Source organism: Brassica oleracea, chromosome C6 (assembly GCF_000695525.1).
Source record: "Brassica oleracea var. oleracea cultivar TO1000 chromosome C6, BOL, whole genome shotgun sequence".
Lineage (NCBI taxonomy): Eukaryota > Viridiplantae > Streptophyta > Magnoliopsida > Brassicales > Brassicaceae > Brassica > Brassica oleracea.
Genome location: NC_027753.1, coordinates 32,003,838 through 32,030,245, shown reverse-complemented (window position 1 = coordinate 32,030,245; position 26,408 = coordinate 32,003,838). Strand labels below are relative to the sequence as shown.

Below are 26,408 nucleotides of genomic sequence, written 5' to 3'. Positions count from 1 at the left end.
GTTCATTGAAAAAACTGTGTAAAACTTCATGTGTGTTTTGATAATATTATTTTTTCAAAAAATTAAGTATTTCAATAGGATTTCTAACTTCTTATGGTATCAGAAAATCTTTAGTTCTATAAAAAAATCATCACCAATTATTAATAAATGTATACTTTTGTTTTAAAAATTATAAAATTTCAAACATGATTCTCTTAGGGCATTATAACTAAAATTGTCTAATAAATATTCTTCTAACTATAAAACTATCAATTTTATTTATCTTACACATTAATTAAAAAACAAACTAAAAATGTGTCGTTAAACTAGATGCCCTAATGGCCTAATCAATGGTTTGGGTGGCTGGCCCTCTGGATCAGCCTTGATGTTAATGACCATTTGTGATGTTGGTTTAGATGTACTGGGTTGGAGTTGGGGGTAACAGAGCAAAACAGTGTTCCATGCAGAAGCGCCAAACATTGTTGCGCCGAGAAGTAGGGATGTTAAATCACGAGTTTTAGCCTCTTTTAGACCTGGAATTTGTATACAAATGGGTTAAACTAGGGTTAGCCCAACTTTTAATGTGTTCTCTTCTGATATTCTGTTAATTTTTTTTTTTTTTTTTTGAACACAATTCTGTTAATGTTTTCTAAAATAAGAAAGTTATATAAATTTATGTTTAAGTTGATAATTTAATTTGCTTAGATAATATAACTTGCAAGTGAAAATCTGTTAACGTCAGAATCACACTTAACAGAAAATATGTTGCAAGGAAAGAACAGATTCATAACCAAACTTATAAAAACCTGAGTCAGAATCAGAATCATACTTACATCCTGTATTCAGTTAAGATAAAAGAAACTAGATGCAAGGATCGCACGCTAAATACTCCCTCCATTCTTTAATGATAGACTTTTTAGAAAAAAAGTTTGTTTTAGAAAGATGTATTTTTGTATTTTCTATGAAAAAATTGTAAATTTCAAGAAAATTAATTGACTTTATTGAATTATTATTGATTAAAAGTTATTGAAAATAAAAAATTACAGAAAACGATACATTTATTATTGTAGTTTAATGTGTTTTCTTAATATGTGTGAAAATACTAAAAATCTATCTTTGTGGAACGGAAGGAGGATATGATAATCAATAAATATTACATATTCCATAGTAACGTCATATTCTTGAAACGAGAGGTCCTCCAACATTAAACAAAGATCCAATGTGCGCATTACAGATTTTTCAAAAGTGCAAGGATCCAGCTTATCATAAGCTACCTCAAGCATCTGCAAACTTGAACCCCAACTGATGTACGCCATTTAGAAGTAGGGCGTCTCTTAGTACCGGTTGATTTGTTGAGGTTGTCTGGCTCGTGGAGCTCGTCTAGCTTGCTGAGCTCCAATTTGTGTTGATTGGGTAGGTTGAGTGACACTAAGAGCTAGTTCTTGACTTTCAATGTCTCTGCTATTCTCCACTTCCATATACTCATTTTCTGCATCAACTGTTGCAAAATGTGAAAACACAATTTTGTAGTTTTGGCGGAAAAACATAATGTTGTGATTTTGGTGGAAAATCGCAATTTTGTGGAGATTTTGGCGAAAAAATAGATTTTTAGATTTTGACAGAAAAACATGATTTGTGCTTTTCGCAAAAAAAATTACGATTTTAGCAGAAAATATGGTTTTGTGATTTTGACAAAAAAAACTCTATTTTGTATTTTTTGCAGGAAATCATGATTTTCCAGTTTTAGAGGAAAATTTGAAGATATTGTTTTGGCAAGAAAACAACTTGATTTTACCGTTTCGATAGGAAAAAATTTGATTTACGATTTTGACAGAAAATATGATTACATTTGGTTTATTAAAACAACTAAACATAATGTGTGTATATATATATATATATATATATATATATATATATGTGTGTGTGAAAAATTTAGGTTAGATTTGGTTTACTAAAATGGATTTAGATACACGAGGAGAAAAATGAATTTGGTTTAGTAAAAATGATTTATAAATTTGGTTTGGTTATTTTTGTTTATATATTTGATTTTGTTTATATTAGTTATAAATATTCATTGGAATTGTTATGGTAATTCATTATCTATTTGAATTCAAACCATTTTAACCCAATCCTAGAAATTCATTTATTTTATTTGTTAATCCATATGTATCCAATATGGATTGTATTAATAGATTGAATGGTTAATAGATTTGGACATTAATTTAAATATTGTTTTTAAATTTTGCATGTAACTTTTTGTTAATTCTTGAAATAAAAAGTTTGACATGCATTTTAAGTGAGTAGCAAATCATTTTCTCCTTAATTCTATGTATATCATATGAACTTTAAGTACGTGTAGTATCAATATAAATATTTTATATAAAATGAGAGATGTAAACTAGAAATATATGGTTAATTATACATATGTTCGGTTATCTTCGGATATCCATTCGGGTTCGGATATCCAATCTCTCCTAATTCAATACCCGTTCGGATATTTTGCTACTTCGGTTCAGATTTCGGTTCGGATTTTTCGGATCGGGTTCGGGTGCGGCTTCGGATATCGGGTAAAGTGTCCACCCCTAACAACACAAATTAATATTGAAATATTATTAAAAGATAATATATTTGGATCATCAGTTCTTGCGAAGCACGATGAGGTACTGCATTCCGGGTTTGGCATTCTGGATTTTAGAAAACTCTTTCTGTGCCTTGACCTCGACGAGTTCAAAGACTTTCATCATTGTGTCCTCTCCAAAATATGACGATAGAAAAGCTCCAAAGGAAGCTCTAAAGGAGACGGCCAAGATCTTGGGGTCTAACGAAAACTCCCCGTTTGGATGATGGATATCCTCAAAAGCCTCAATTGTGAACTTCCCATTCTCCTTTATGATTTGCCTTAACTCGCCTTCTTCGGCAAAGTAGAGTGGTGTGCTAAAAGAGTCAACCTTGTCTTGCCTGATGGCACCCTTTTTATAATCATAAAAATGGTAAGATTATGGTAGTTGTTGTGTAATGTAGTCCTGGACATAATTAATTAGTTTAAGATGAAATTATATATGTACCTGTTGAGCAAGATCGTTAAGGGAAGCTCCGATGAAATCCATCACCATTCCTTTAGCGGTCTCCGACATCTTAACCCCGTCTCTTAGACCCGATCCGAAAAGCAACATCAATACCCCGGGGACGAGCTCCTCAGCTCTAGCGTCTAATAGATTCTTGGTGTCGGCCGAGTACTGATCAAGATATGCTTTCTTGACTGCTTCGTTAAAGCCAGTGCAATGCATGTCTCTGTTCCACAGAGGAGAGTCACGGTCGGTGATCCCTTTGGGGTTTTCGGAGGTGAAATGGAAAGCATAACTGATGACTCCTATGTGGAAACTATGCTTAGGGAGGACACGGCCGAAGAAGGAACCCGGAACACCAGCGCTATAGTAGCGTCTCCCCGCAGGAAGCGCCTGGAAGAGAGTGTTGAAATCGTTGGTGGTAGAGTCATTGAAGAGGACTTGGAACTCGATGTTCTCGGCAGGGTTTTGTCCGGTTTCCTTGCGATACTTGTCTTCTACTGCATCTATTATGTTTTGTACTGCCACAAAAGTGTTAGGTCCACTGGCACAACCAAAATCCGCGACAGTGTGAAGCGATCAGAAATCAAGTCGAGGCTGAGGTTGGCTGAGATAGCCTCGTTCAACTTCTCTTTTGCGGTTTCCAACAAAGCTCTCTGTGAAATCATATTTACGAAGAGATTGTTGATCCATACATACATATCTGACTTCCTAAATTTGTTAAATCATACATACCTGGTACGAGGAATGTTGGCTGTAACTTTCAGGACCATCTCCTCCAATCATGATCCATTGTGGAGTAGTTGCCATGGCCGATATCTCTTTTTCTCTCGCTTTTCTTACTTGTTATTTGATGAGAACTGTGAATCTGTGATGAACTATGGACGTCTACACGCATATTTATACTGTATTCCTTGTGCTTTTTGTCCTTGCTGTCTGGTTTTTACTTTTATTTTATTTTGCCTAAATTTTAAGAGCATAATGGGATTTAATTTAGAGAAATTAGGTAATAACCTGCTTTTGCGCGAAGTGAGATATGTTATAATTTTTTTTTAAAAATAAATAAATTTTTAAATAATTTTTAGAAACTTATAATAAAAGATATGTAAAATATATTTTACTGATTTTATAAAATTAAATTGTTAAAAATATTTATTTTTTATCAATTCAAGTATGTTGTATATTATAAAAATTTAAAAATTTATGTATTTTTCATATGGTATATATTTTATTTTAGATAATATCAAAATATATTTTTAATATAAATATCTACTAAATGATAATTCATATTCATATTGTTTTTCGATTATTTGTATCTTGTTATAAAAAAATAAATATCATTGATCATAAAATTTTCAATATGAGATATTTAAAAGATTTAGCAATTTTAATCGTTTCAAAAAATTCAATATATAACATACACGAAAAATCTAACCTTTTATTTTATAGTTAATATGATTGTTTATTTTTAAAAAATAATTTAAAATTAAACAAAAATGATAGAAGATACACAAATTATTATCAAATTTATATTATTTAAAATTATTAACTTTAAAATATATTTAATAACATTAAGTGTTTCATATATTTTATTTATAAAGCAATGAATAATATTTTGTAGATTATTAATTAATTTTATGGTTAGTTTAATGAAAATTATTGTATATATCTAGCTGGTTTAACTTATTTTAAAGACTATTAAAATCATTTTAATGATCACATAGCTCACATATTAAAATGATTTTCGATTAATATTTTCTTTTTATTACGTTTTACACGTTTTAATATATAAGAGATAGGTTTTCTCTTTTTTGATACGACAACAAACAAAACAAAATGAAAAGACCCTACACTGTACTAGTGCTACTATTTATTTGTTATTATGTTTCAAAATCATTTTTTCATACATTTTCTACGATGTCCTTTTTCCGGAAAAGTGCCAATTTCTACTCCAATAATTTCAGTTGTGCCAAATACGACCTGAACAAATGGTCAGTGCCAAATACGACCTCAACTCAATTATAATTTTTAAAAACTACCAGAACTTTTTAAAATGTGCTTAAATCTACATTGACTCCAATAAAAGTTAGTCAACTCTTAACAAAATAAAACTATGTCGTTTTGATATACGAGGAGAAGTGCCAATTTCGACTCCAATTATTCCAGTGGTGCCAAATTCGACCCGAAAAAAAAAAGATAGCATCAATGTCCTGTACACGTTTTACACGTTTTAATATATAAGAGATAGGTTTTCTCTTTTGATACGGCAACAAACAAAACAAAATGAAAAGACCCCACACTGTACTAGTGTTACTATTTATTTGTTATTATGTTTCAAAATCAATTTTTCGTACATTTTCTATGATGTCCGTTTTTTGGAAAAGTGCGAATTTCTACCCCAACAATTTCAGTTGTGCTAAATACGACCTGAACAAATGGTTAGTGTTAAATACGACCTCAACTCAATTATATTTTTAAAAAACTACTCGAACTTCTTAAAATGTGTCTAAATCTACATTGACTCCAATAGAAGTTAGTCAACTCTTAACAAAATAAAACTACATCGTTTTGATATACGAGGAAAATTGCCAATTTCGACTTCCATTATTCCTCTGGTGCCAAATTCGACCGAAAAAAAAACAGATAGCATCAATGTCCTGTACACGTTTTACACGTTTTAATATATAAGAGATAGTTTTCTCTTTTGATACGACAACAAACAAAACAAAATGAAAAGACCCTACACTGTACTAGTGTTACTATTTATTTGTTATTATGTTTCAAAATCATTTTTTCATACATTTTCTATGATGTCCTTTTTCCGGAAAAGTGTCAATTTCGACCCCAACAATTTCAGTTTTGCCAAATATGACATGAACAAATGGTCAGTGTCAAATACGACGTCAACTCAATTATAATTTTAAAAAACTACCCGAACTTCTTAAAATGTGCCTAAATCTACATTGACTCCAATAGAAGTTAGTCAACTCTTAACAAAATAAAACTACGTCGTTTTGATATACGAGGAGAAGTGCCAATTTCGACTCCAATTATTCCAGTGGTGCCAAATTCGACCCGAACAAATGGCCAATTACGACCTTAACTCAATTATAATTAAAAAACTACATGAACTTCTTAGAACGTGCCCAAATCTATATTGACTCTAACAGAAGTTAGTCAACCGCTACCAAGATAAAACGACTTCGTTTTGATATATTTTTTAATATATTTTCATTCAAGAATTCAAACCCGTGTCGTGATACCTTTTTAAAGGGGGCACAATAACAACCAGAATAAAGTAACTTTTTGAAACATTATTACAAATTTGAAATTATATAAATTACTATTTTTCTTCATCTTATCCAATTTACAACTTCGGTTATAATTGTTTTGATTTATATAAATACATTAACATGTTTTCTACTTATCATATCTTTAATAAACTTATATTTTACTAAAATATAAATAATAAAACATTTATAATTATATGATATTAAATATACTTAAACTTTGAAGCTATTTATAAAATTTTCTTTAATTTTCAAAACATAAGTGGAAATTCTTTTTTCAAAGTTAATATTATATATTTGTGATATATTATTCAAAAATGTTAAGAGGCCTTTACCTTTATTTCACTAAGATATCTTGTTCAAAATATTAGACATATTAAACAATAACTAAAATATAAAAAAAACAATCATCGAAGTTTTAAATTGGATAAGACGAAGAAGAATAGTAGCTTACATAATTTCAAATTTGTAATAATATTTTAAAAAGTTACTTTAATATAGTTGTTAGTGTGCCCCTTTAAAAGGGTATCATGGCACAGGTTTGAGTCCCGGAATGAACATTTTTTTTTGAAAAAAATATATCAAAACGACGTCGTCTTATCTTGTTAACGGTTGACTAATTTTTGTTAGAGTTAATTTAGATTTAGGCATGTTTTAAGAAGTTAGGGTAGCTTTTTTCTTAATTATAATTGAGTTAAGGTCGTAACTGGCACTGACCATTTGTTCAGATCGTATTTGGCACAACTGAAATTATTGAGGTCGAAATTGACACTTTTCTCCGTATATCAAAACGACGTCGTTTTATCTTGTTAACGGTTGACTAACTTCTGTTACATGTAGATTTAGGTACATTTTAAAAAGTTCGAATAGTTTTTTTGAATTATAATTGAGTTGATGCCGTATTTGGCACTGACCATTTGTTTGGGTCGTATTTGACACGATTGAAATTGTCGGGGTCAAAATTGACACTTTTCTCTCCATTTTCCGCCAAAGATTCTATTCTATGTTTTTACTTTTCAGTACTACCTGCATACATGAGTATTTTTTAATAATACACTCGATAAAAAAACTTTATTTCGATAGAGTATACATAAAATGTTACTATAATTTTTTTTTCTATATGGGTTCATTCCTGTTTAATTAAACCGATTTGTTTTAGATTGTATATGACTTTTTGTTGTGATGTGGTATTGGTTAGATTAAAAACATTTTATGGTAATTAGTGTGCGTATTTAGTTGGACCATTATAACTTTTTTTAAGTGATATGAATGACTCTGTTTTAATAGTATAAAATTAACATTCAAATGTAAGATGTAGCATCAGTAAAATCTATGTATTTAGTTCCAAAAACGAAGTGGGAACTATAATCTGACAACGTTAGCAGGAAAGGAAATTAGGTTTACCAACATATTCTTATCTAACCTAAAATTAAGACGCAGTTTCGTTAGGCATGGTGAAAGAGATGAACGCCGAGCAAGCCTTCACTGGAGAAGCGTCAAGCAGTCACCAGCAAAAGAGGCAACGAAGACTTACCTCCACTGTTGAACAAGAAAAAGTAGGCGAGATTGGTGGAGGAACGAAGAGTGAAACGGAGGCACGATCTGGGACTATGTTTGATTTGGATCTTCTCGACTGTCCCGTTTGCTGCCATGCACTGACAAACCCTATCTTTCAGGTCTTGTCTCTTACCTTTTTCTACACTTTAGTGTCTATGGATTTTGAGGAAAACGTTGCTGTTAATTGAAAGAAATGAAGCATGTGATCATTTACTAGCACGTGTGATTGTAACCCTAAGTGATACTTACGGAACTTTTAAGATAACAATGAGTAGGTAAAATCCATGTCTTACATATACATATTTAATTTTCACTAACATGTACAGAACATGATTAATAAAGAAAACTTTTCCTTTTCATCGAATAGCAGAAGAGTCTTGTGAAACGTTTTCTCCAAGAAACATATACATGATTGATCATTTTCGATTTTCATGTACTTATATATAGACTTGTAGTCCAATTTCCCAAATTTACTCTTATATCTGCCACATTGAGTTCATATGTTCGACAAGGTATTGCTACATTTAATTTCTCCTGATTTACTCATTACAACTTTGGTAATAATAACAATCTCTGTGTGGATTTTTGCATCTCATCAGTGTGGCAATGGACACATAGCTTGTTCTTCTTGCTGTCTCAAACTGAGGAGCAAATGCCCTGCCTGCGCTTTACCCATTGGTAACTACCGATGCAGAATCATGGAGAGAGTTGTAGAAGCAATCATCGTTCCTTGCCCAAACGCAAAACATGGTTGCACCGAGAAGTTCTCTTATGGTAAAGAAATAGCCCATGAGAAGGAATGCGGTTTCGCTCTGTGCTACTGTCCTACACCAAACTGCAAATACACTGGCGTGTACAAGGGACCTCTACAGTCACTACTATGCCAACCACAAGGACAAGGACTTGTGGAATTGTTTCATGTGTGGCCGTTCCAGTGGCGCATGGCTATCCACAAGCGAGAAGATTTTAATCCTTCAGGAATCTAGTGATGGTCCATTGGTTGTGCTCCAGTGTTTCAATGAACCACAAGGAATGTATGTAACTGTGAACTGCATAGCACATTCTGCTCCAGGAGTTGGGAGATTCTCCTACCATCTTTCCTACTCGTTTGGAGATGCAACAATGACGTTTGAGTTAGAGGAGATGAATAGCCGAATAGAATTCAGAAAGTGAGCTGGGAAACTCCTGAGAAGGACTTCATGTTAGTTCCTTACTATATCGTGGGTCAGAAGCTTCGGTTGAAGATGGTTATTTGCATGCGTCGGCTAGAAGAAGAAAAAGAAGTTGAAGAGGATAAAGAGGATGAAGCTGAGGATGAAGCTGAAGAGGAGTATGTATATTATCATTGGAAAGACTAATCATTTGCTTATCTGTGTATGTACACATATTCAAGTTAGCTGGCTACATATATGTTGCACTATATGATGTAGTTATTAGATTCATTACACTATATAGCTCATCCATATGCCCTAAAAATGATTATAACTCAAGATGGATGGGTTCATAATTAATTCCAGGTAGCATGAATAAACATCTAACGATTCATCAGATTGCTAATACATAAATCAAACAGTTCAAGGAAAACCCATCAAGACGAATCATTCGCTTATGATAAACATTAGAAAATTCAATATTTAAATTATCAATACCAAACAATGTTACACAAAAATTGTTATACAAGATATTGTAGTTGTTAGAGTCAATACATTTTATTTTATCAATACAACCAGTTTTCACCGCCGGAGAAAAACTTCAGGTTTTAGTTACTTCTCTATTGTTGCAAAGACTTTTTCCTCAAAGGGAGATGCAAAGACTAAAACCTCTCTCATCTCATCCACTTGCGTATCACTCTGAAACACTGCGTTTCATTATCTCGAGTGACTTCCTTGGGCTGAGACTTGGGCTTGACTCTTTCGTGCAGGTTGCGGAAACTATTGGGCAGTGGAACACGAAGCCCTTTTGGAGTTTGACTGAACTCAAATCCACAGTTTTTTCTTTTTCTTTTGTTTCTTCAGGTCAGAGAGAGCTTTCGGATGAGTTCAATACCAAACTGAATCTAGAGAATCAGAATGAAGAATCTGATGAAAAGATGCACATGAAGGCAGATTATTCTTCTTCCTCAGATAGTTCCTCAGATGATTCTGATTCTGAAGAAGAGGAGGGGCCCGTTAATGTATATTACTTAATGTTTGTTAATATAGTTTGTTTATGCTCTATCATGTAGAAAAATGGTGTCTGCTGAGCAGAATTCAAATGCTATAGTCTCTTCCTTTTCGTTTGATATATTTGAAGTTAACTTTTGTGTATTATTATTTGCCACAGCCACAGCCACAGCCACAGCCACCAAGATCTACTACTACTGGAGGATCAAGAACACTTTTTGCTGGCAATCTTGCGCTCCAAGTCAAAAAATCAGATATGTAAGTATAGCACCTTTCTCTACTTTTATGGAAAGTTTTCCTTCCATTGATCTTTAAATTATTGTCCTCCATTTTATAGCAAGGAGTTCTTCCAAGAAGCTGGCGAAGTTGTTGATGTTAAATTTGGTATGGGACGTGATGATGGCAGTTTTAGGGGATTTGGCCATATTTTGTTTGCTTCTCCTGTAGAAGCACAGATGGTGAGAGTAATTTTTGCTATATGATTGATGGAGAAAAGGTCGAAGTAATGATTTCTGATCAGATCTTTTTCTAATTTAGGCGCTGGGATTTCAGGGTAGAACTTTGCTCGGTCGTCAAATTCGGCTTTACATGGCTCTAGAAAGTTCAGAAACCAGGTAAAACTGTTTTTTTTTTTCAGTGTCTTGGAGATTTTTTGTTTATGTAAGTATCTTAATGTGTTAGTAATCTTCTCTATCAATATTTTGTAGGTGCTTCGGTGGTAACTTGTGGTAGATCAATCAAGAATAACTAAAGATAATAACTAAGGGGGGTTATTAATTACTATACAATCTTTTAGATCAGGCTAATTATGATTTAATCGATGCTATTGAGTATCTCTTTTTTGGGTTTTTTTCTTGAACAAAACTTGAATTCACCCCATAGTGTGAACTTTTAAATTCACCTCTCTTATTAACAGCAATCAAATTGCAGCAATCAAATTGCCACGCAGGATTAGGAAAAAAAGAGAATATTGAAACCAAAAGAAAGGAAAATAGCTTGACGTCGCCGTTAACCAAATAAAAGAACATGATCTCCAGTGCTTCTTCTTCTCCTTCTTCATAGCCCAAAGAAAGGATAGGAAGCTTTGTTTGTCAAGTTTGAGTCTCCAATTCTATGCTTTCAAATCCAATTTCGATTTAACCTTCTCCAAACCAAATCAAGCCATGCCTGACGGCGATGACAATAATCTGCATCGGCTTGTGAACAGCTAATCTTCTTCTTAAAGCATCTTGATTCCGCCATTGGTGTCAAGGTATCTGCTTTGGAGCTCGATCCCATCAAAGGTTCGTCCATTGGTATCTCTATACACGCTTCTTGGGAATATATATATATATATATATATATGAATATTTCCAATTGCAGATAAATGCGTAGTTGAGTTGTCTTCCCACCACCAAAACGTTTCTCAGGTAAAACACTAAAACGCTATATGTATAAAGTCATTTTCTTCTTCTGTGTTTCAGGCGGTTCATTCAAGCAGCTCAAGCATCTGACAAGGTGAGTTTATTCACTAGTATTTCTCTAGTAAACCAAAAAGTTACAAAGCAGAAACATCTGAAATTCTTTTTTTTTGTTTGGTACGTACACAGGTTCCCCACATTGAGATGGAGTCCTTAGCAAACTATGTTGCAGTAATATTGACTGTTGTGGAATATAGTTTTCTAAGGCTCATGCCGTCCTTAATAGCTGCCTCAGCTGTTTTTTTTAGCAAGATGGACGCTATTACTATACAGAATCCAACTCTGAAGCACTACACCAGATATGAGACGCATGCCCTTAAAAACACAGTACTTGCTTTGGAGGAAGATAGTTTTGCTTATGTGAATGCTATTACTATACAGAACCCAACTCTGAAGCACTACACCAGATATGAGACGCCTGCCCTTAAAAACACAGTACTTGCAATGTAGGATTTGCAGCTTAACACCAGTGGAAGCACCCTCGTTGCTATAAGGAAGAAGTACAACCAAGAAAAGGTACATACATTTTGTTGTTCATGCCTCCTGAGCGTGTAAGAGAGTGGCAAAACTGACAATGAGTTTGGTCCCATTCAGTTTGGATCAACAGAGATGAATAGGATTCAGAAAGTGGCCTTCCAAACTCCTCAGGAAGACTTCATGTCAATTCCTTCCTATTTGAATCCGCAGGCTATTGTGCAGAACTTGCGTATTTGCATCCACCGGCTAGAAGAAGAAGAAGAAGAAGAAGAAGAAACTGTTGATGACTTGCTTATTCTCATCCGCCTGCTAGTAGAAGAAGAAGAAGCTGTTGAGGCTGACGATGTTAACAATGTACGCAGGTCAACTCGTGAGAAGAAGGCTAACTCCAAATACCAAAACAAAGTCAAGTAACCAAAGGCTTTGTCTCCTTTCAGTTATATATATTTGATTAGGGAGTTTTTGTCCATCTACGTTCTCTTGCATGTCTCCTTTTTGTTGTGTGTTGTTTGTGTTTCAAAGTTTGTAAGAACTCATGTTCCTCCCCTTTTTAAGAAATGAAAAAAGAAAGGAAACTAGTTTATTGCCTTATTTGCCTTAGTTATGTTCTATGTTCGGATATCTATGTAGAACTAAGGTTTTACTCCTAAAGGACTTGGTTTGATTCTTATAACTTGTTTCCAGTGAAATATCTTATTTTGCTGCAATTTCGAGACCCATCAACATAACCCAGGTCTCCTGATAATTAGCCGGATCTTTAGAATATTAGAATTCAGAAAGCAAGAAAAACACAAAAGAAAGGAAATAATAACTTTGATCTCTACATCAAGCAACGTTGTCTACCAACAAAAATCCATGGGCACAAGATTTGTTTCTCTCCTTGTCAGAAACCTCTCATCAAGGTTGGAATTTAACAAGTCCAACTTGAAACCTGCGTGCACGCCTAATTTATTTTAGTATTTGGAAAAGCTCTTTGGAGCCTCCTCGAGTGTCTTAACGAGGTTGAGGAGAAGCAATACTATAAAGAAAGTGGTTATGCAAAAACGGATCTTTAACTTACCTGAAAGGCACAAACTTTAAAACCATTGATATCGACAGTCTTCTTCTTCTTTGATACATTTGATTATTTAATTTACTAATCAGATAAATCCATACGATAATCATCACTAAATGTGTTTATTGTAATGAACCTATAAACGGTCTTCGCACTGGAGTTTAATCCAGTAAAGTCAATCTGATCTAAACTGAATCAAAATAGATAATTTATATATATTAACATGATATACTTTATATATATTAACATGATATACTTATAAACTGATCAAAACCGAATAATAAAAAACAGAATTAATTAAAAATATATATATAATAGTATAATTATAAGTATACCATATAATATAATATATAAAATTCTATTGACAATTTGACATGATTTTTATTTAAAATTTTAAATTGAATATAATTTTATTTTCTTATGGTTTCATCAAATAAATACAATTGTAATTTTTTATTTACAATTTTTCTTCTGATACATGTTATTAATTTTTATTTGGTATTTTAGTAAAAAAAATAGTTTTATATCGTTGATAATGATTTTCATCTTAATGTTTAAATAAAACATAGTAAACTTATAGTATTACGAATATTTGATGATTTAATAAATACATTTTATAATTATATAAGCTAAAATTCACAAAATATTGTAAAAAATAAGTAGTTACGTTTTCTTTTCTTTTTTTGTCTAAAGTCGAATAAACCAAAATTGAAAATATCCAAATTCAATCAAATATAAAAATCAAAATGTAACATATATTTAAATATAGTAACGATTTTTTGTATATTGAAATACTGAAAACTCGAGAAAAATAAAATTGAAACTGGATCAAAAATTGAACTGGAATCCTCCCCTGGCTAATGTTTAATATCACGAATTCGGTTTGACTATGTTTTGCTTTTATCAGCACGGTTTGATTTTGGTTATGAATTAGCTTTTGGTTCAACTCGGATGGGAACGGTTTACGTCCAAAAATGTAATCACTAGCCATTTATCTTCTCCGTCTCGTCTCTGTTTGCAAAACCCAAAGGAAATCTCCGAAACCACTGAAGCAGAGATAAATAATGAATTCAGCGCTAATGCTACGTCGTTTCATCTGCGTCAACGCTTCAGCAACTCTTTCTTCCGTAACTTCATCTCCGAGGAAGAAGCCTCTCATCTTCTTAGGCTCTCCTCAAGTAAGAGAGACTTCACAATGTTTCGTCTATATACATAACTTATGGGTTTAGGGCTTTTGCCTAACAATTCAATCATATCTCTTTGAAAATGAGGTTTCCGTGACAGTGCTCGAAGCTCTCTTCGACGCATCTTCCGCACCAAACTCTTCCTTCGAGGTAATAATACCATTGAAAGGGGTCTCTTCCTTACAGTGAAACAAGATTTTAAGACAACTGTGGTGAGATGAGATCTTGTTGTCTAGGTTGCAGGAATTGTCACACAGCCTCCGGCGAGAAGAGACAGGGGGAGAAAAGTGTTGCCTTCTCCAGTAGCGCAATACGCTTTAGAAAAGGGTTTACCTTCTGACCTCATCTTCTCCCCTGAGAAGGCAGGAGATGTAAGGTTTTTCTTTTGGGTCTCATTAATCAAGCTCTTTGCTTTTTGGAGAAAGGTGTGATCTTTCTTTGTGTTTTGTTGTGTGCAGGAAGCGTTCTTATCCACTTTAAGGGATCTGCAACCTGAGCTTTGTGTTACAGCTGCTTATGGGAATATTTTGCCTACCAAGTTCCTTAATATACCACTACATGGTTAGTAGAAAATTGCTAATTAATGGAACATTGTTTTCTTAATATTGCAGAAGAGGCTTGTGTTTTGAAGTCAAATGGTTTACTATCTTTTAGGGACAGTGAATATACATCCTAGTTTGTTGCCACTGTACCGCGGTGCTGCTCCAGTGCAACGAGCATTACAGGTGCATATTTTTTCCTCTTAAGCCCTGTTCGTTTATTAGACGCGGCGTCAATAACGTGCGATCAAAAATATCAAAGGCCACGTCAGCAATTCATTAAAAACAGCTTGTGCGAAGATGTTGCGACTCAATTATACACGGAACAATTGCCGCCGCTGGCAGTAACGAAGTCGCTGTTTTTTACGGCGACCATTAAAATGGATGAAAGAGCTTTAGCGTCAGTTACGGCGGCAATTGTCATGTCGTTATTTCTCTCAATCGTTTGTTATTTTTTAGACGCTCATCTTTGCCGCGGTGTCTAAGAAACGAACATGGCTTTAGTCTTGACTTGTTCCAACTCTTACTGTTATTGCTTAACTCAAGATTTCACAGTAAGACTTGGTGGGTGTAATAGGATGGTGTTGAAGAAACAGGAGTGTCATTAGCATTTACGGTGCGGAAGCTAGATGCAGGGGCAGTTATTGCCTCTACGAGTTTCCAAGTTGTTGATCAAATAAAGGTATTACTTTTTCTCTGAAAGTAGGTGATTATCTTAACCTATTTAAATGGATCTTAATGACTTTTGAATCATTTGCAGGCACCAGAACTACTCTCGTTATTATTTTCTGAAGGTGATCTATAAGTTCTTGTCATTTGAACATTACAGACTGTATGATTAGGGATTTATGAATTTTCTAGCCTTGTCTATGCGGAAAAAACTTTCGCAGGGTCTAAGCTTCTTATCCGTGAGCTTCCATCGATATTTGATGGATCAGCTAAATCAAAAGCAGTTCCTCAAGATGATTCTAAAGCTACCTTAGCTCCAAAGGTATTTTTTTGCATGTCTCTCTTACATAATCTGATTCGAATTTGGTTATTCAACTGAAAACGAGGTTTAGAGTCATGTTAACAAACACCATGTTTCATATTGGACTTGAATCAATTTAAATGATGCACAGATAGCTCCTGATGAGGCTTGGCTCTCTTTTGACCAGGAAGCTTTTATTCTACATAACAAGGTAGAAACCCTTTAATTTGTTCCGGTTAGGCTGTAATCGTAAACATGAAAAGTAAAAACTGCTTTCTAGGTTCGCGCATTCGCAGGATGGCCGGGAACACGAGCTAAAGTCTTGGTCCTTGATGACAAAAGCGGTCAGCAGAACGAGCTAGAGCTTAAGATCATCACCACTCGAATATGCCAAAGTACAGAAGTTCTGAATGGTGAACAGGATTATGTAACTTTCAAGAAAGGTTCGTTGGTGTTTCCCTGTGGAGGAGGCACAGCTTTGGAGGTAAAAAAAAAGCTATAGACTTACTTGATTTTCCGCTCAGTGTTGATCCAAAGGGTAAATGTTAACATGCTTAGCATTTGGTGTTTTGCATACTCAGGTACTTGAAGTTCAGCTTCCTGGCAAGAAAGCGATCGACGCGACTGCTTTTTGGAATGGCTTAAGAGGTCAAAAACTGAAGAAGTTATGAGGACAGATAAAGATTGTTTCTCAATGTCAGTTTAGCTCATTTCTTGCCCTTTTAGTGTTACTTTGTCATATGATTATCGCCACATTTCTTTGTGTATTATGATTCATTCTCTTCCCAAGATAGAAGATCCCACAACTACATACATATATACAATACATACATACACACATTGTTTTTTAGAACTCCAATGGGTAGAACCCCCATTGGAGGTGCTCTAAGAGTTGGTGACATTTTTGTAAATCGGTACTTTGGCATCTTCAAGATCTGAAAACAATAATTCTGCATAACCTTTTTCTTAGAGTAACATTCAACAAACTAACATATCATAACATCTGTGCAAGAAAATATCCCCCAAAAGTTGGATAAAATCGAAGAACGCTTGCATGTCTATGTCCTCTATGTGGCCATATAGTATCCGGGTCTTTCATCCAACATCTCAAACACAGGAGCATACTGCACACCATGTCAAAGTTAATGAAAGTCCATGAGCAACCAAAAAGAAAGAAGGAGAAAGCAAAAGAAGCTTTTAAGATTTCAACATTTACCTCATCATCTTCGTCAAAGTAAATCCCATCAACATCACTCTTCTTCTGAAACTCCCATCCTAACCTGTTCTCAAGCAACTCTTTGAACTTCCTCGTCTGCAAAAACACATTATGCGAAAATGAATCTGATGTAGGCATTGTGTGATCTGTTTATGTAGGTTTTTGGACATACCCACGGCAATAAGTCTCCATCAACTACAGATGCCTCTTCCACTAATGCAAAAAAGTCCTGTTATCAAAAAGCAGTGGAAGATCGAACTCAAATCTTTTTATGCTCGCTCAAAGGAAACACGTAAAGCAAGACAGAGATTTAACCTTGCAAAGCAAATGCAGAAAGCTATCTGAAGCTAGCCAAGAATCATCAAGAAGTGCAAGTACGCCCATCTCTGGATCACTGCTCTCTTTCTGTAGTCCATATTTTAGTTGATGGTAGATGACTTTAATGAACTGTAATAAATACATCATGAAAAAATTAAGTTAGGAAATAATTAGGTTCGTAGAATGACGATTGGTAGAAGCCTGCATAGTGCATACTATTTAGGAGTGTACATACAGTTGATAAAAGCAAAATATAATTGGTTTAAAAGCATATCTATATGCATCCTCAGATATAGTTTTTAAATGAAAATTGACTGAAACTCACCTTTGTGAAAAGTTCACTCCTAGTCTGAAATGGCTGCAAAAGGTCACAAAGGATACGAAGTTGCATTAATTTTCGAATTGCAGTAACATATAAAAGCAGCTATCTATATCATAACCAAAAACAGAGAAGCATATAAAACTGCATAGAACAGAAAGAAAAAGATACACCATCACATACCGCTTCAGTGCAGCCTAGTAAAAGACTAACTAAGGACTTCCATTGCATGAAGGATTCAAGAGACTGCCCCATCTGCACAGTAATGTGACACAATGATCTGAGAATGGAATACAAATCTGAAGGACTCGTATGTGTGACCATACATAAATATGCACTGTGTATGAATGTATAATAAGCATATGTTAAGAGTACATACCAAAAATGCTACAAATGAAAACTGTAGCTCCCCAAGAAGCAAGTCTTCCGAGTCTTTGTACTCCTTTGACAATACACTTTCTAGAAGTTGAGTCTGTACAAACAAAAAGAGGAATAACATCAACTAAGCTTTCACAGGATTTTAAGGTTTAAATTAAAGAAGAAAAAGATTAAGAGGTGGTGTTACCTTGTCAAGATTCAAAGAGGTTAGCTCTTGACCAGAAATTCCCTTGTGCTTTATAATCCGAGGAATAGAAGTATAGTAAAACCTATTCCCTTTGGGTTGCTCAGTGGTTGATGATGCCGCCCCAGACTTGCTTTTCTTCATCTGCTCGTCAAGTGCTCTTTCCATTTCCGTCTTAGGTCCGCCTTTTAGAATAGCAGATTCGTAGATGACTGTTATCTCTCCTCCAACTGGCTCTGCAAAACGGAAGAAGTCAAGTTGTTTTACAGTGTTCACCACTCAGACACAAAGGAAACCTTAAGAATGTGGTTAAAGAATCCACTAGATATAAGGTTTCACATACCAAACTTCTCGATAACATCCTTGGTAATATAGTTAGACAAGTGCTTCCATGCTCCATACTGGCTTAAATTGTATGGACCAAGATGTTTGTCAAATTCCAAACTTTTCACAGCTTGAGAATATCTCTCCTCCTGGCATCAAAGGGAAAAAGAAGAAGGAGAAAATTAACAAACAGTACTATTTCTCTAAGCCTAATGACTAGCTACGGCAAAATGATTCTCTTCTGTTCAAGTTTCACAGGAACAGATTTGATTATAACCGTTAACTAATAGTATGCAAATCACTGAGAAACGTACAAGCAGGACTGAGGAAAGTAGGAAACTAGTGCACTAAGTTATTAAAAGGGGCAAACCTCGTCTTCAGATATTTTGGCCAACCACTCGTCTTGCTGATTCCATTTGCGTACGATAACCTTGAGTAGCCAAGATCAAAACTGGTTTTATATGAGTGTTCCATGCCCCTTCTCATGGAGTATTAAAATGTAGTGAAGGAAAGACTGATTCACAAACCTGGGAAGGAGCAACATCAACAAAAAAGCCAATGGTAGGTGAAAACTCTTTACCATCCCTGAAAACATCAAAAATGAAAATATTATTCAAAGACAGATAGATATAAATGGAATGTAACGAATGCAACCATGTTAATAATACATTATACACAAAAAGCATATAAAAGACTCTTTTATTTTGTTGGTATGAGCATATAAAGACTTGAAAGAACCTGGTGGATGAACTATAGAAGACAAAGTGAATTCCAGGAGGGATCATCTTTATCCCTTTGAAAGCTGTTCCTACTGTGAACATCTGCAAAATCACAATATTTTTTAAAAAGAATTGACGAAAACAGTCTTCGAACTCACGATTCGATACCTAAAACAAAAGTGTATTCGAACTTGCCTGAGTATCGATTCCGATGAGAGTATGCTGAGGAACGTCGAGAAATAGAAGCGTAGCTCCATGCTTCACTAGTTCCAGTGCCTTTTCCGAATCCATCACTTCCTCCTCCTCCTCTGGGTTTAACTTTTCCAATCAATGCGAAAAGAAACAAACATCGAGTGGGAGAGGGCGAGTAGATTCCAGAAGGGCCCACTAAACAGGCCCATTAAAACGTTGGGCTTATGAATTCAGCCCAATTAAAATAAAACCCGCGTAAATTTGTGGACGGAGACGCGATTTTCACGCGCTTTACTTCCAACCGACTTAAACCTTTTATATATTACCCCACGAACCCTCTCGATTGCGTCTTCCCATTCGTTTCTTTTACTTAATCCGCAATTTTCTGATATTCTCTCTCTCGCATAAACACGAAATCCAGATCTAGGGTTGTTTCATCATTCGATCGTTTGTTCTATCGTTCAGAGAAATTCATCCGTCTGTTGAATTGATAAAGATGTCTTCATCCAACGGAGTCTTCGCTCATCAGAGAAACTCCCATCGGAACGCTGGAAAGATGTTGAAGAGACCGTTCGACAATCCCGGCGGCTACGTCGGCAGAATCGGAGGCTTCCAGGAGGAGGATCGAAGCCGTTACGCGCCGCCTCAGAAACTCCCCAGATATCAGACGAAACCGCAATTCCAATCGGCGAAACCTAACGGCGGCGGGATTCCTATGTATCGTCATCATCATCATCATGATAGTAACTTGTCTAGGGTTTCTAATTACGGTGATGTGATCAATTCTAATTCAAGTAATGTCTTTCTTTTTGCTCTTCGTAACAATGGTCATTCGCAATCTAACGCCGAATATCACAAACCTTACGGTTATGGAAACCCTAATCCCCAATCGGTTCCTCTTCCTTTACCGTATCGTAAACTCGATGGTTTCGATTCGTTACCGGAGTGGGTTCCTAATTTCGTACCTAACACAAACCGTGAGATAACCGGAGTCCGGTTTAACGGTAACCAACTTTCTCAAGCACCGCCTGTGTTTACGAATTTGCCTAATTCAATGCCTATGAATCATTTAAACATGGTTTCTGTTGTGTCACAAGCATTACCACAACAACCTATTGTGAGCAAAGAATTGGCAGATTTACTTAGCGTTCTTAACAACAATGAGAAAGAAAAAGAGAGAGAATGTGATCTTGGGCTTGATTTTGATAAAATTAATCTTAACGTGCGACATGAATCTGTGATCAAGTCTCTTTATTCCGACATGCCGAGGCAATGTTCCTCGTGTGGGGTTAGATTCAAGGGTCAAGAAGAGCATAGCAAGCACATGGACTGGCATGTGAGGAAGAACAGAATGGCTAAAGACGCGACCAAAGCCGCCACAACTACGAGGGTAAGCCAGAAACCAAAGAAGTCGCGTGACTGGTTTGCGAGCTCGTCTCTGTGGCTCAGTGCAGGAACAGGAGCGACCATTGAAGGGGCTAAACCTGTTTTCGGAGAGATCCAGAAGACGAAAGAAGAGGAGAAACAACAGCAACACATTGTCCCTGCTGATGAGAACCAGAAGATGTGTGCGTTATGCTTGGAGTCGTTGGAAGAGTTTTTCAGCCATGAAGAGGATGATTGGATGTACAGAGATGCTGCCTACTTGAACATGAACGGGACTGGTCCTATAGTTCATGTTAACTGTATGCCTGAACCACGAAAAGGGCCTGCAAAGGAATCGGCAAAGCTCGTTACGGTTGCGAGTGCAGTGGTCTGCTGATAGATTTAAGTAGTCTAGACTCCTAAGAGATTTTATTCTTGTTCCTTTCTTTGTAACTAATGAACATGCATAATTAAGAGTTGTAAAACACATTGAAATTTCAATAAATTTTCATTTGATATCATATCTTTTTAATTTTCTGTATCTTCTCTGGCCAGTTCTGTTTAATATGCAACATATTTTCTTCCCTACTTTCAACTGGCAGAAGCCAAAGGACATTGTTCAACACCTTTTCAAATATAAGATTAAACAATTGGGTTGTGTTTAGTATACTGAATTTGTTGCAGTCGAATCTCTTTCTATCGTTATTTTTCTACAGCAAACATATCAATAAGGCAACAGATGAATGTAGTTGATTATCAGTACACGCCTAAGTTACAATAGATGTTGACAAATCGTTTGATTCAGTAACAGGCAATTTATAGCTTACTGGTTTAAATAGATCTGCATCATAGTCCAACATCATACGTAATATGGCTTTATGTATTTGGAATCACAAAAGTCAAAATTACATGCCGCAGTAACTGGTTAGCTATCTCAACCTTCTTTTTACGTTTACGGAAGAAACCAGAGAAGCCTAGTAACTGAGATAGCTAGCCGAATTTACATATAACAAGGTTTTTTTTTTTTTTTGGTAACCCAGGTTTCCTGCCACTCATCGACAGGGCGACGGCCAACAGGGCGATATAACCCGTACATTGGCACCCGTACATCGAGAGCACAGACTAGCCACGTGGGTGTCCAAACGGAGCTCCACGTGTTGGCTCCTGGACGCTGCAGCCCGCATGTGAAATCCGCAGTGAGTACATGGGTTCACAGCTGTGAGTACCGCCACCTGGGTTCGATTCCCGACCACTGCGGATAACAAGGCTTTTACCAAACTATTCCAATGAAGCATGCTACAAACTCATAAGATTCTTCAATAATACTTTTTTAAAAATTCTTCAATAAACACACTGAACGTATATATTTGCTGCAAGTATCCAAAATTGTGGGATGGATGTGGGAGTTCATGAATTTGGAGGAAGCTTTTAAAACTGCCAGGTCTTGTGAGTTTTTCAAAACAGAGCGTTCTGGTTTGATTTTTGAGAGCCCACTGGTCGTATTTTATATTGTAGGGGAGAATAGTACTCCGTTCTTAGGTCAACATTATCGGCGAGTCCTTAATAATTGGTCCTTAAATTTTTTTTTATCCGATTTAAAAAAAAAATTAAAAACAAACCAATCACGAACCGCCAAGTTTCAGTGGAGCCCGCGAACAGTACATGGACCAAACCAAAATGTCTCTTAGTTAGGAATTTTTTCCCTGGGTTCTGGTGTTTTTGTAGACCCTCTCCTCTCAAGAACCAAACCACTGCGATAATGTTGCCCTTGGGTGTGTAGAAGTATGCTACAGCGGCATAGCACAGAGTTGGCCTATCATAGAAATGACTTGTAAAGAGAAAACAAAAAAGAGAATTTTTTGTACACCAGTGCAACTCTTCATAAGAGAATTGACGCAATATAATGTGCACTTGATAGATAAACATAATGCTCAATTCAAGTAATTATAGGAGCTAATTCTAGAATTACAATTTAATATTGTATACATGTTAACAAAACATGTTTTATTTTCCAAGAATTTGCAATTTATATCTTACTGATTTTAGATGTACTGATCTACATCATAGCCCAACATCAAATGTAATGTGGCCTTGTGTACTTTTGATTCACACTAAAGTCAAAAATTATATGCTAGTCTTATAATAACTGGTTAACTATCCGAAGTTCTCAACTGTCTTTTCTCGTTTGCAAAAATCAGAGATGCCTAACAACCGATGCTACATATTCCCCGAAGCTTACTAATTAACACAGTAAAGGTAATCGCAGTAACTAACTAAATTTAACAGTCAGTTATTTTAACTAGCAGAACTAGTTCGTCTTCCATTTGCATTTAAACTACAGAATGAACTCTGTAAATTAATAAATATAATAAAATAATAATAGGTTGGACCATTTCAAAATCTAACATAAACCAATAATATAATAATATTTTTAAAATTAAAATAAACATGTAGTATATTAACCTTATAAATTAATAACTACTATATATAATTTGTGTAAGATTTATATAAGCATGAATAAAATATTTTAAATGATATTCCTTTCTACCTTTTCTTTTAAATTTAATTTTTGCGTTATTTTTTGAATTATAAAATTCATAAATATTTTAAGATATGTATTTTGATACACAAAATACCAATTGGTATAATAAAATAAAATATAGTTTAGCTGATATATAGGATAAAGTTTTTTAAAATATTAGTATTTTTATAAATTAATAAAATATTATATTTTGATATTACTAATTATAGAGTTTTTATTGTACTTTTCATCAGAAATGATGGCTAAGTTTGTCATTAGATTATGTGGAATGCTAAAGAATAGTAAATGCATGATGCTTTGTTTGACCATCAACACACATCCCTGTATTATCATGTTGCCTTTTTTTTACTTATTCAAGAGTAGTATAGATAATAATCTTTTTGGTTGAATAATCTTAATGATTATGAATAGTAAACATTGATTTTATTTAATATAAGCATATTCTTTTGTATAAATGAAGTAATTTTATTTTGTACTTTTTACTGCCACGACCAAAATATCATAAAATATGTTAATATCTAAAATCTTAATACAAATGAATGGATCTAGAAATAATCTGGAAATGACATAGTTGTCCTGTTCGGCACTCGGACGCTGCAACTACTTCCGGCGATCAAAATTTACAAATCAAAATAGGAAAAATAAATGGTGGAGACAAAATGAGCTGCCGCTGCGATTACATTTTACAAAGGTTACCGGTGTTTTCCGTGATGATGTGTAAAATAGCGGCAGTTAAACGAGAGTTGCGTCTAATTTTAATGGTGGAAAATACGGCTGCCAGCGTGTTCTCCACAAACATGGACAATAAATCAGTTATAATTTTGGTTGCTCACCTCACGCAGCATCCGTGTACCGAACAGGCTTATTATATTCTCAAGTATCATTTTCGTAGATAAGCTTTAAACTGTAAGTGAGTAAGAATGAGCACAAAATAAAATTATACCATTTTCATATAAGTTTTTTTGTCTTCATTATATTACATTATGGTATGGCTACATGAGTGTTAATACGAATTACAACATACAACATACAACTTGAAAAATACGTAGCACGAAAAGCACGAGCGGTAGTTACAGTCATAAACATTTAAATATCCGAGCTAATTCTAGATTGCCTGTTAAAAGTCGCTAATAAACAAACGAACAAAAGTTGTAATAAATCATATTATTAAATGTATTACGAATTTAGCATGGACCGACATATTCAAGATTAATATTCTTTTTAAACCGTTATGAAAAATATTTCAACGTTAAAGACTTTATAAAAAGAGGGATTAGAACGAATCTCTGTAAAATTTCGCAGCTTCACACATATTATAATTAAAAATATATATTTATAAACCCAAACCTCTATCATATATAAATACACCATGTTGCCGCTTTATGACATTTCACATCATCCACTCGTAACAAAAAGCAAGAGAAAATGGGAAACAGCATAACGATTAAGAGAAAGAGAGCCAAAGTGATGAAAATCGACGGCGAGGTTTTCCACATCAAAACTCCGGCGACGGCGAGAGAAGTCACGGCGGATTATCCCGGCTACGTGCTGTTAGACTCCGAAGCTGTTAAACAATTCGGAGTACGTTCGAAACCGCTCGAGCCTAGCCAGCTCTTGAAACCCAAGAAGACGTATTTTCTCGTCGAGCTTCCGAAGCTTCCGCCGGAGACAACGTCGGGAACTGATAATAAGCTTCCGTTACGGCGAGTGATGTCCGGAATTCACGTCGGCGCGAAGGAGCGGTTGGAGATGCTCATGCTTTCTCGGAGAACGGTTTCCGACGTGGCGGTCGGTAGATCTGACGGAGGCGATGGGCTTGGGCTTGGGCCTGGTCAAACGAGCGTGAGGTTTAGGCTGCCTCGTTCTCAAATTACAAAGTTTATGGAGGAGAGCAATGATGATTCTGAGATCGCCGATAAGATTTTAAGTTTCTATAGGGAGAGCTCCGGTGAGATTGGCGGCGGTGACAACCACCGGAAACTTGGAACCGGGGAGATTAAGGCACGTGAGGTATTTGGTTTCTCTTTCAAAAGATTTCTTGGTCTTACTAGTTTTGGTCAAAATAATTTTACTGCGTCAAAGGCTTAAAGTTCAACTATTTGATATTCAACAAAATAACTAAAAAATCATTTAACTGACAATTTAATTTAATAGATTGAATCTATAATATTGATGATATAGGCAGATGAGATATGAAACTTAATAAAAATAAATCTAGAAAAGAGATGAAATTTAAAATTGTAAATCATGTCAAGTATCACTTAATAGGGTTTTGTTTTGGCAATAATGGATTACGCAGGGAATTAAGCTTATAGTTTAACTATTAAGTTTAGTAGAGTATAATTGCTTTAGAATTTGATGATAATTATTGTAACTACTAGGCCACTTGGGCATATGTAACTTATCTATAAAACGTGAGTATGACGTATGTAATATACACAAAATGTATCACATATGGATACGTACATAGATGCATGTTAACGAAAATTAGTTTTATATACATAGTCAAACATTAATCATACTTATATCAATGACGGAGATCCTCTCGATCATCAACTAATATTTTGTCGGTTTGTTTGGCTAATTGTACATTATTTTCTTTCTTGTAAACTATATACTAGTTAAGTGACATAAAAAATTGTAATAATTAAACATGTGCAGAAGCAGGTGAGTTTTGCCGGAGATGGTGGACGGGAGCTTCCTGTGTTATGGAGCAGAACGGGAAACCAATCGTCATCAATTGGATAAAAAAAATTCCTTCTCTTTATTTTCCTACATTGTGGTAGGTTTCATATTTGTGCTAGTGTATATATATCGTTTTATATTGCAATTTGAGATCATGTAGAACTTGTTTGCTCGTGTGTCAACAGAACTTTCATTTTTGTTTTTATAAAGGAGTAGTTCATAGATAAACTGAAAGGTCTAAAAATCAGATTAATCTCCAGTTCATGTTAAAAACACAAATATTTTGAAGCCCAAAAAAACACAAATATTTTGTCAGTTAAAATGTTTACTGTCGTGTGTACATGTATATAGCTGTTATGTAAGTAAAAAGGAACCACAATAATTTTTGCAGATGATGGACGTCAGTAATTACATTTTATACACACGATG

The 26,408-nt window shown here is 34.8% G+C and overlaps 5 protein-coding genes, 2 long non-coding RNA genes and 1 pseudogene across 8 annotated transcripts; 6 read left to right on the top strand and 2 right to left on the bottom strand.

Moving 5' to 3' along the window:
• Positions 1-2,459: 2,459 nt before the first annotated feature.
• LOC106299008 lies at positions 2,460-3,900 on the bottom strand (annotated as a pseudogene).
• Positions 3,901-7,785: 3,885 nt separating this feature from the next.
• Positions 7,786-12,529, top strand: LOC106298881 (E3 ubiquitin-protein ligase SINA-like 2). The gene is given in 5 exon segments (XM_013735013.1): positions 7,786-8,010; positions 8,491-8,751; positions 8,753-9,018; position 9,589; positions 12,108-12,529. Coding segments are annotated over 5 exon segments (1,050 nt in total). The 3' UTR covers positions 12,405-12,529.
• LOC106298883 lies at positions 10,237-10,820 on the top strand. Its single transcript, XR_001261596.1, has 4 exons — positions 10,237-10,311; positions 10,395-10,511; positions 10,606-10,667; positions 10,761-10,820. It is a non-coding gene; the product is annotated as an uncharacterized LOC106298883 (long non-coding RNA).
• Positions 11,444-12,013, top strand: LOC106298882. Its single transcript, XR_001261595.1, has 2 exons — positions 11,444-11,550; positions 11,643-12,013. It is a non-coding gene; the product is annotated as an uncharacterized LOC106298882 (long non-coding RNA).
• A 1,523-nt stretch (positions 12,530-14,052) lies between the features above and the next one.
• Positions 14,053-16,698, top strand: LOC106296632 (methionyl-tRNA formyltransferase). Its single transcript, XM_013732814.1, has 11 exons — positions 14,053-14,222; positions 14,316-14,378; positions 14,465-14,599; positions 14,687-14,789; positions 14,883-14,953; positions 15,345-15,449; positions 15,528-15,561; positions 15,658-15,758; positions 15,889-15,948; positions 16,018-16,221; positions 16,319-16,698. The coding sequence occupies exons 1-11, from the start codon at positions 14,109-14,111 to the stop codon at positions 16,406-16,408; spliced, it is 1,080 nt and encodes a 359-aa protein (XP_013588268.1). The 5' UTR covers positions 14,053-14,108; the 3' UTR covers positions 16,409-16,698.
• Positions 16,699-16,702: 4 nt separating this feature from the next.
• On the bottom strand, positions 16,703-19,531 carry LOC106296633 (protein AAR2 homolog). The gene is made up of 13 exons (XM_013732815.1): positions 19,391-19,531; positions 19,215-19,297; positions 19,004-19,061; positions 18,847-18,906; positions 18,496-18,625; positions 18,156-18,388; positions 17,970-18,062; positions 17,774-17,845; positions 17,597-17,629; positions 17,269-17,400; positions 17,126-17,182; positions 16,954-17,049; positions 16,703-16,861 (listed from the first exon to the last, which is right to left on the bottom strand). Exons 1-13 carry the CDS (start codon positions 19,484-19,486, stop codon positions 16,805-16,807), a joined length of 1,200 nt encoding a protein of 399 aa, XP_013588269.1. The 5' UTR covers positions 19,487-19,531; the 3' UTR covers positions 16,703-16,804.
• Positions 19,532-19,752: 221 nt separating this feature from the next.
• LOC106297124 (polyadenylation and cleavage factor homolog 5) lies at positions 19,753-21,273 on the top strand. Its single transcript, XM_013733405.1, has one exon. The coding sequence runs from the start codon at positions 19,884-19,886 to the stop codon at positions 21,147-21,149; it is 1,266 nt and encodes a 421-aa protein (XP_013588859.1). The 5' UTR covers positions 19,753-19,883; the 3' UTR covers positions 21,150-21,273.
• Positions 21,274-24,657: 3,384 nt separating this feature from the next.
• On the top strand, positions 24,658-26,180 carry LOC106298608 (uncharacterized protein At1g66480). Of its 2 annotated transcripts, none has more exons than XM_013734744.1 (2): positions 24,658-25,304; positions 25,962-26,180. In XM_013734744.1, exons 1-2 carry the CDS (start codon positions 24,720-24,722, stop codon positions 26,040-26,042), a joined length of 666 nt encoding a protein of 221 aa, XP_013590198.1. In that variant the 5' UTR covers positions 24,658-24,719; the 3' UTR covers positions 26,043-26,180. The 2 variants fall into 2 exon arrangements, with proteins under 2 accessions (XP_013590198.1, XP_013590197.1); XM_013734743.1 differs by having other exon boundaries at positions 24,663-25,304; positions 25,956-26,180.
• The last annotated feature ends 228 nt before the right edge of the window (positions 26,181-26,408 follow it).

What these genes read in the sequence shown, in the direction of transcription:
- LOC106296632 (XM_013732814.1), top strand. Translation starts at nt 14,109, where the DNA reads ATGAATTCAGCGCTAATGCTACGTCGTTTCATCTGCGTCAACGCTTCA. An exon ending in TCTTCTTAGGCTCTCCTCAA is followed by an intron (nt 14,223 to 14,315) that starts GTAAGAGAGACT and finishes TTTGAAAATGAG; the next exon opens with GTTTCCGTGACAGTGCTCGA. An exon ending in AAGTTGTTGATCAAATAAAG is followed by an intron (nt 15,450 to 15,527) that starts GTATTACTTTTT and finishes AATCATTTGCAG; the next exon opens with GCACCAGAACTACTCTCGTT.
- LOC106296633 (XM_013732815.1), bottom strand. Translation starts at nt 19,486, where the DNA reads ATGGATTCGGAAAAGGCACTGGAACTAGTGAAGCATGGAGCTACGCTT. An exon ending in GGATGTTATCGAGAAGTTTG is followed by an intron (nt 18,389 to 18,495) that starts GTATGTGAAACC and finishes TCCGTTTTGCAG; the next exon opens with AGCCAGTTGGAGGAGAGATA. An exon ending in CCTCTTTGAATCTTGACAAG is followed by an intron (nt 18,063 to 18,155) that starts GTAACACCACCT and finishes TTGTTTGTACAG; the next exon opens with ACTCAACTTCTAGAAAGTGT.
- LOC106297124 (XM_013733405.1), top strand. Translation starts at nt 19,884, where the DNA reads ATGTCTTCATCCAACGGAGTCTTCGCTCATCAGAGAAACTCCCATCGG.
- LOC106298608 (XM_013734743.1), top strand. Translation starts at nt 24,720, where the DNA reads ATGGGAAACAGCATAACGATTAAGAGAAAGAGAGCCAAAGTGATGAAA. An exon ending in GGGAGATTAAGGCACGTGAG is followed by an intron (nt 25,305 to 25,955) that starts GTATTTGGTTTC and finishes AAACATGTGCAG; the next exon opens with AAGCAGGTGAGTTTTGCCGG.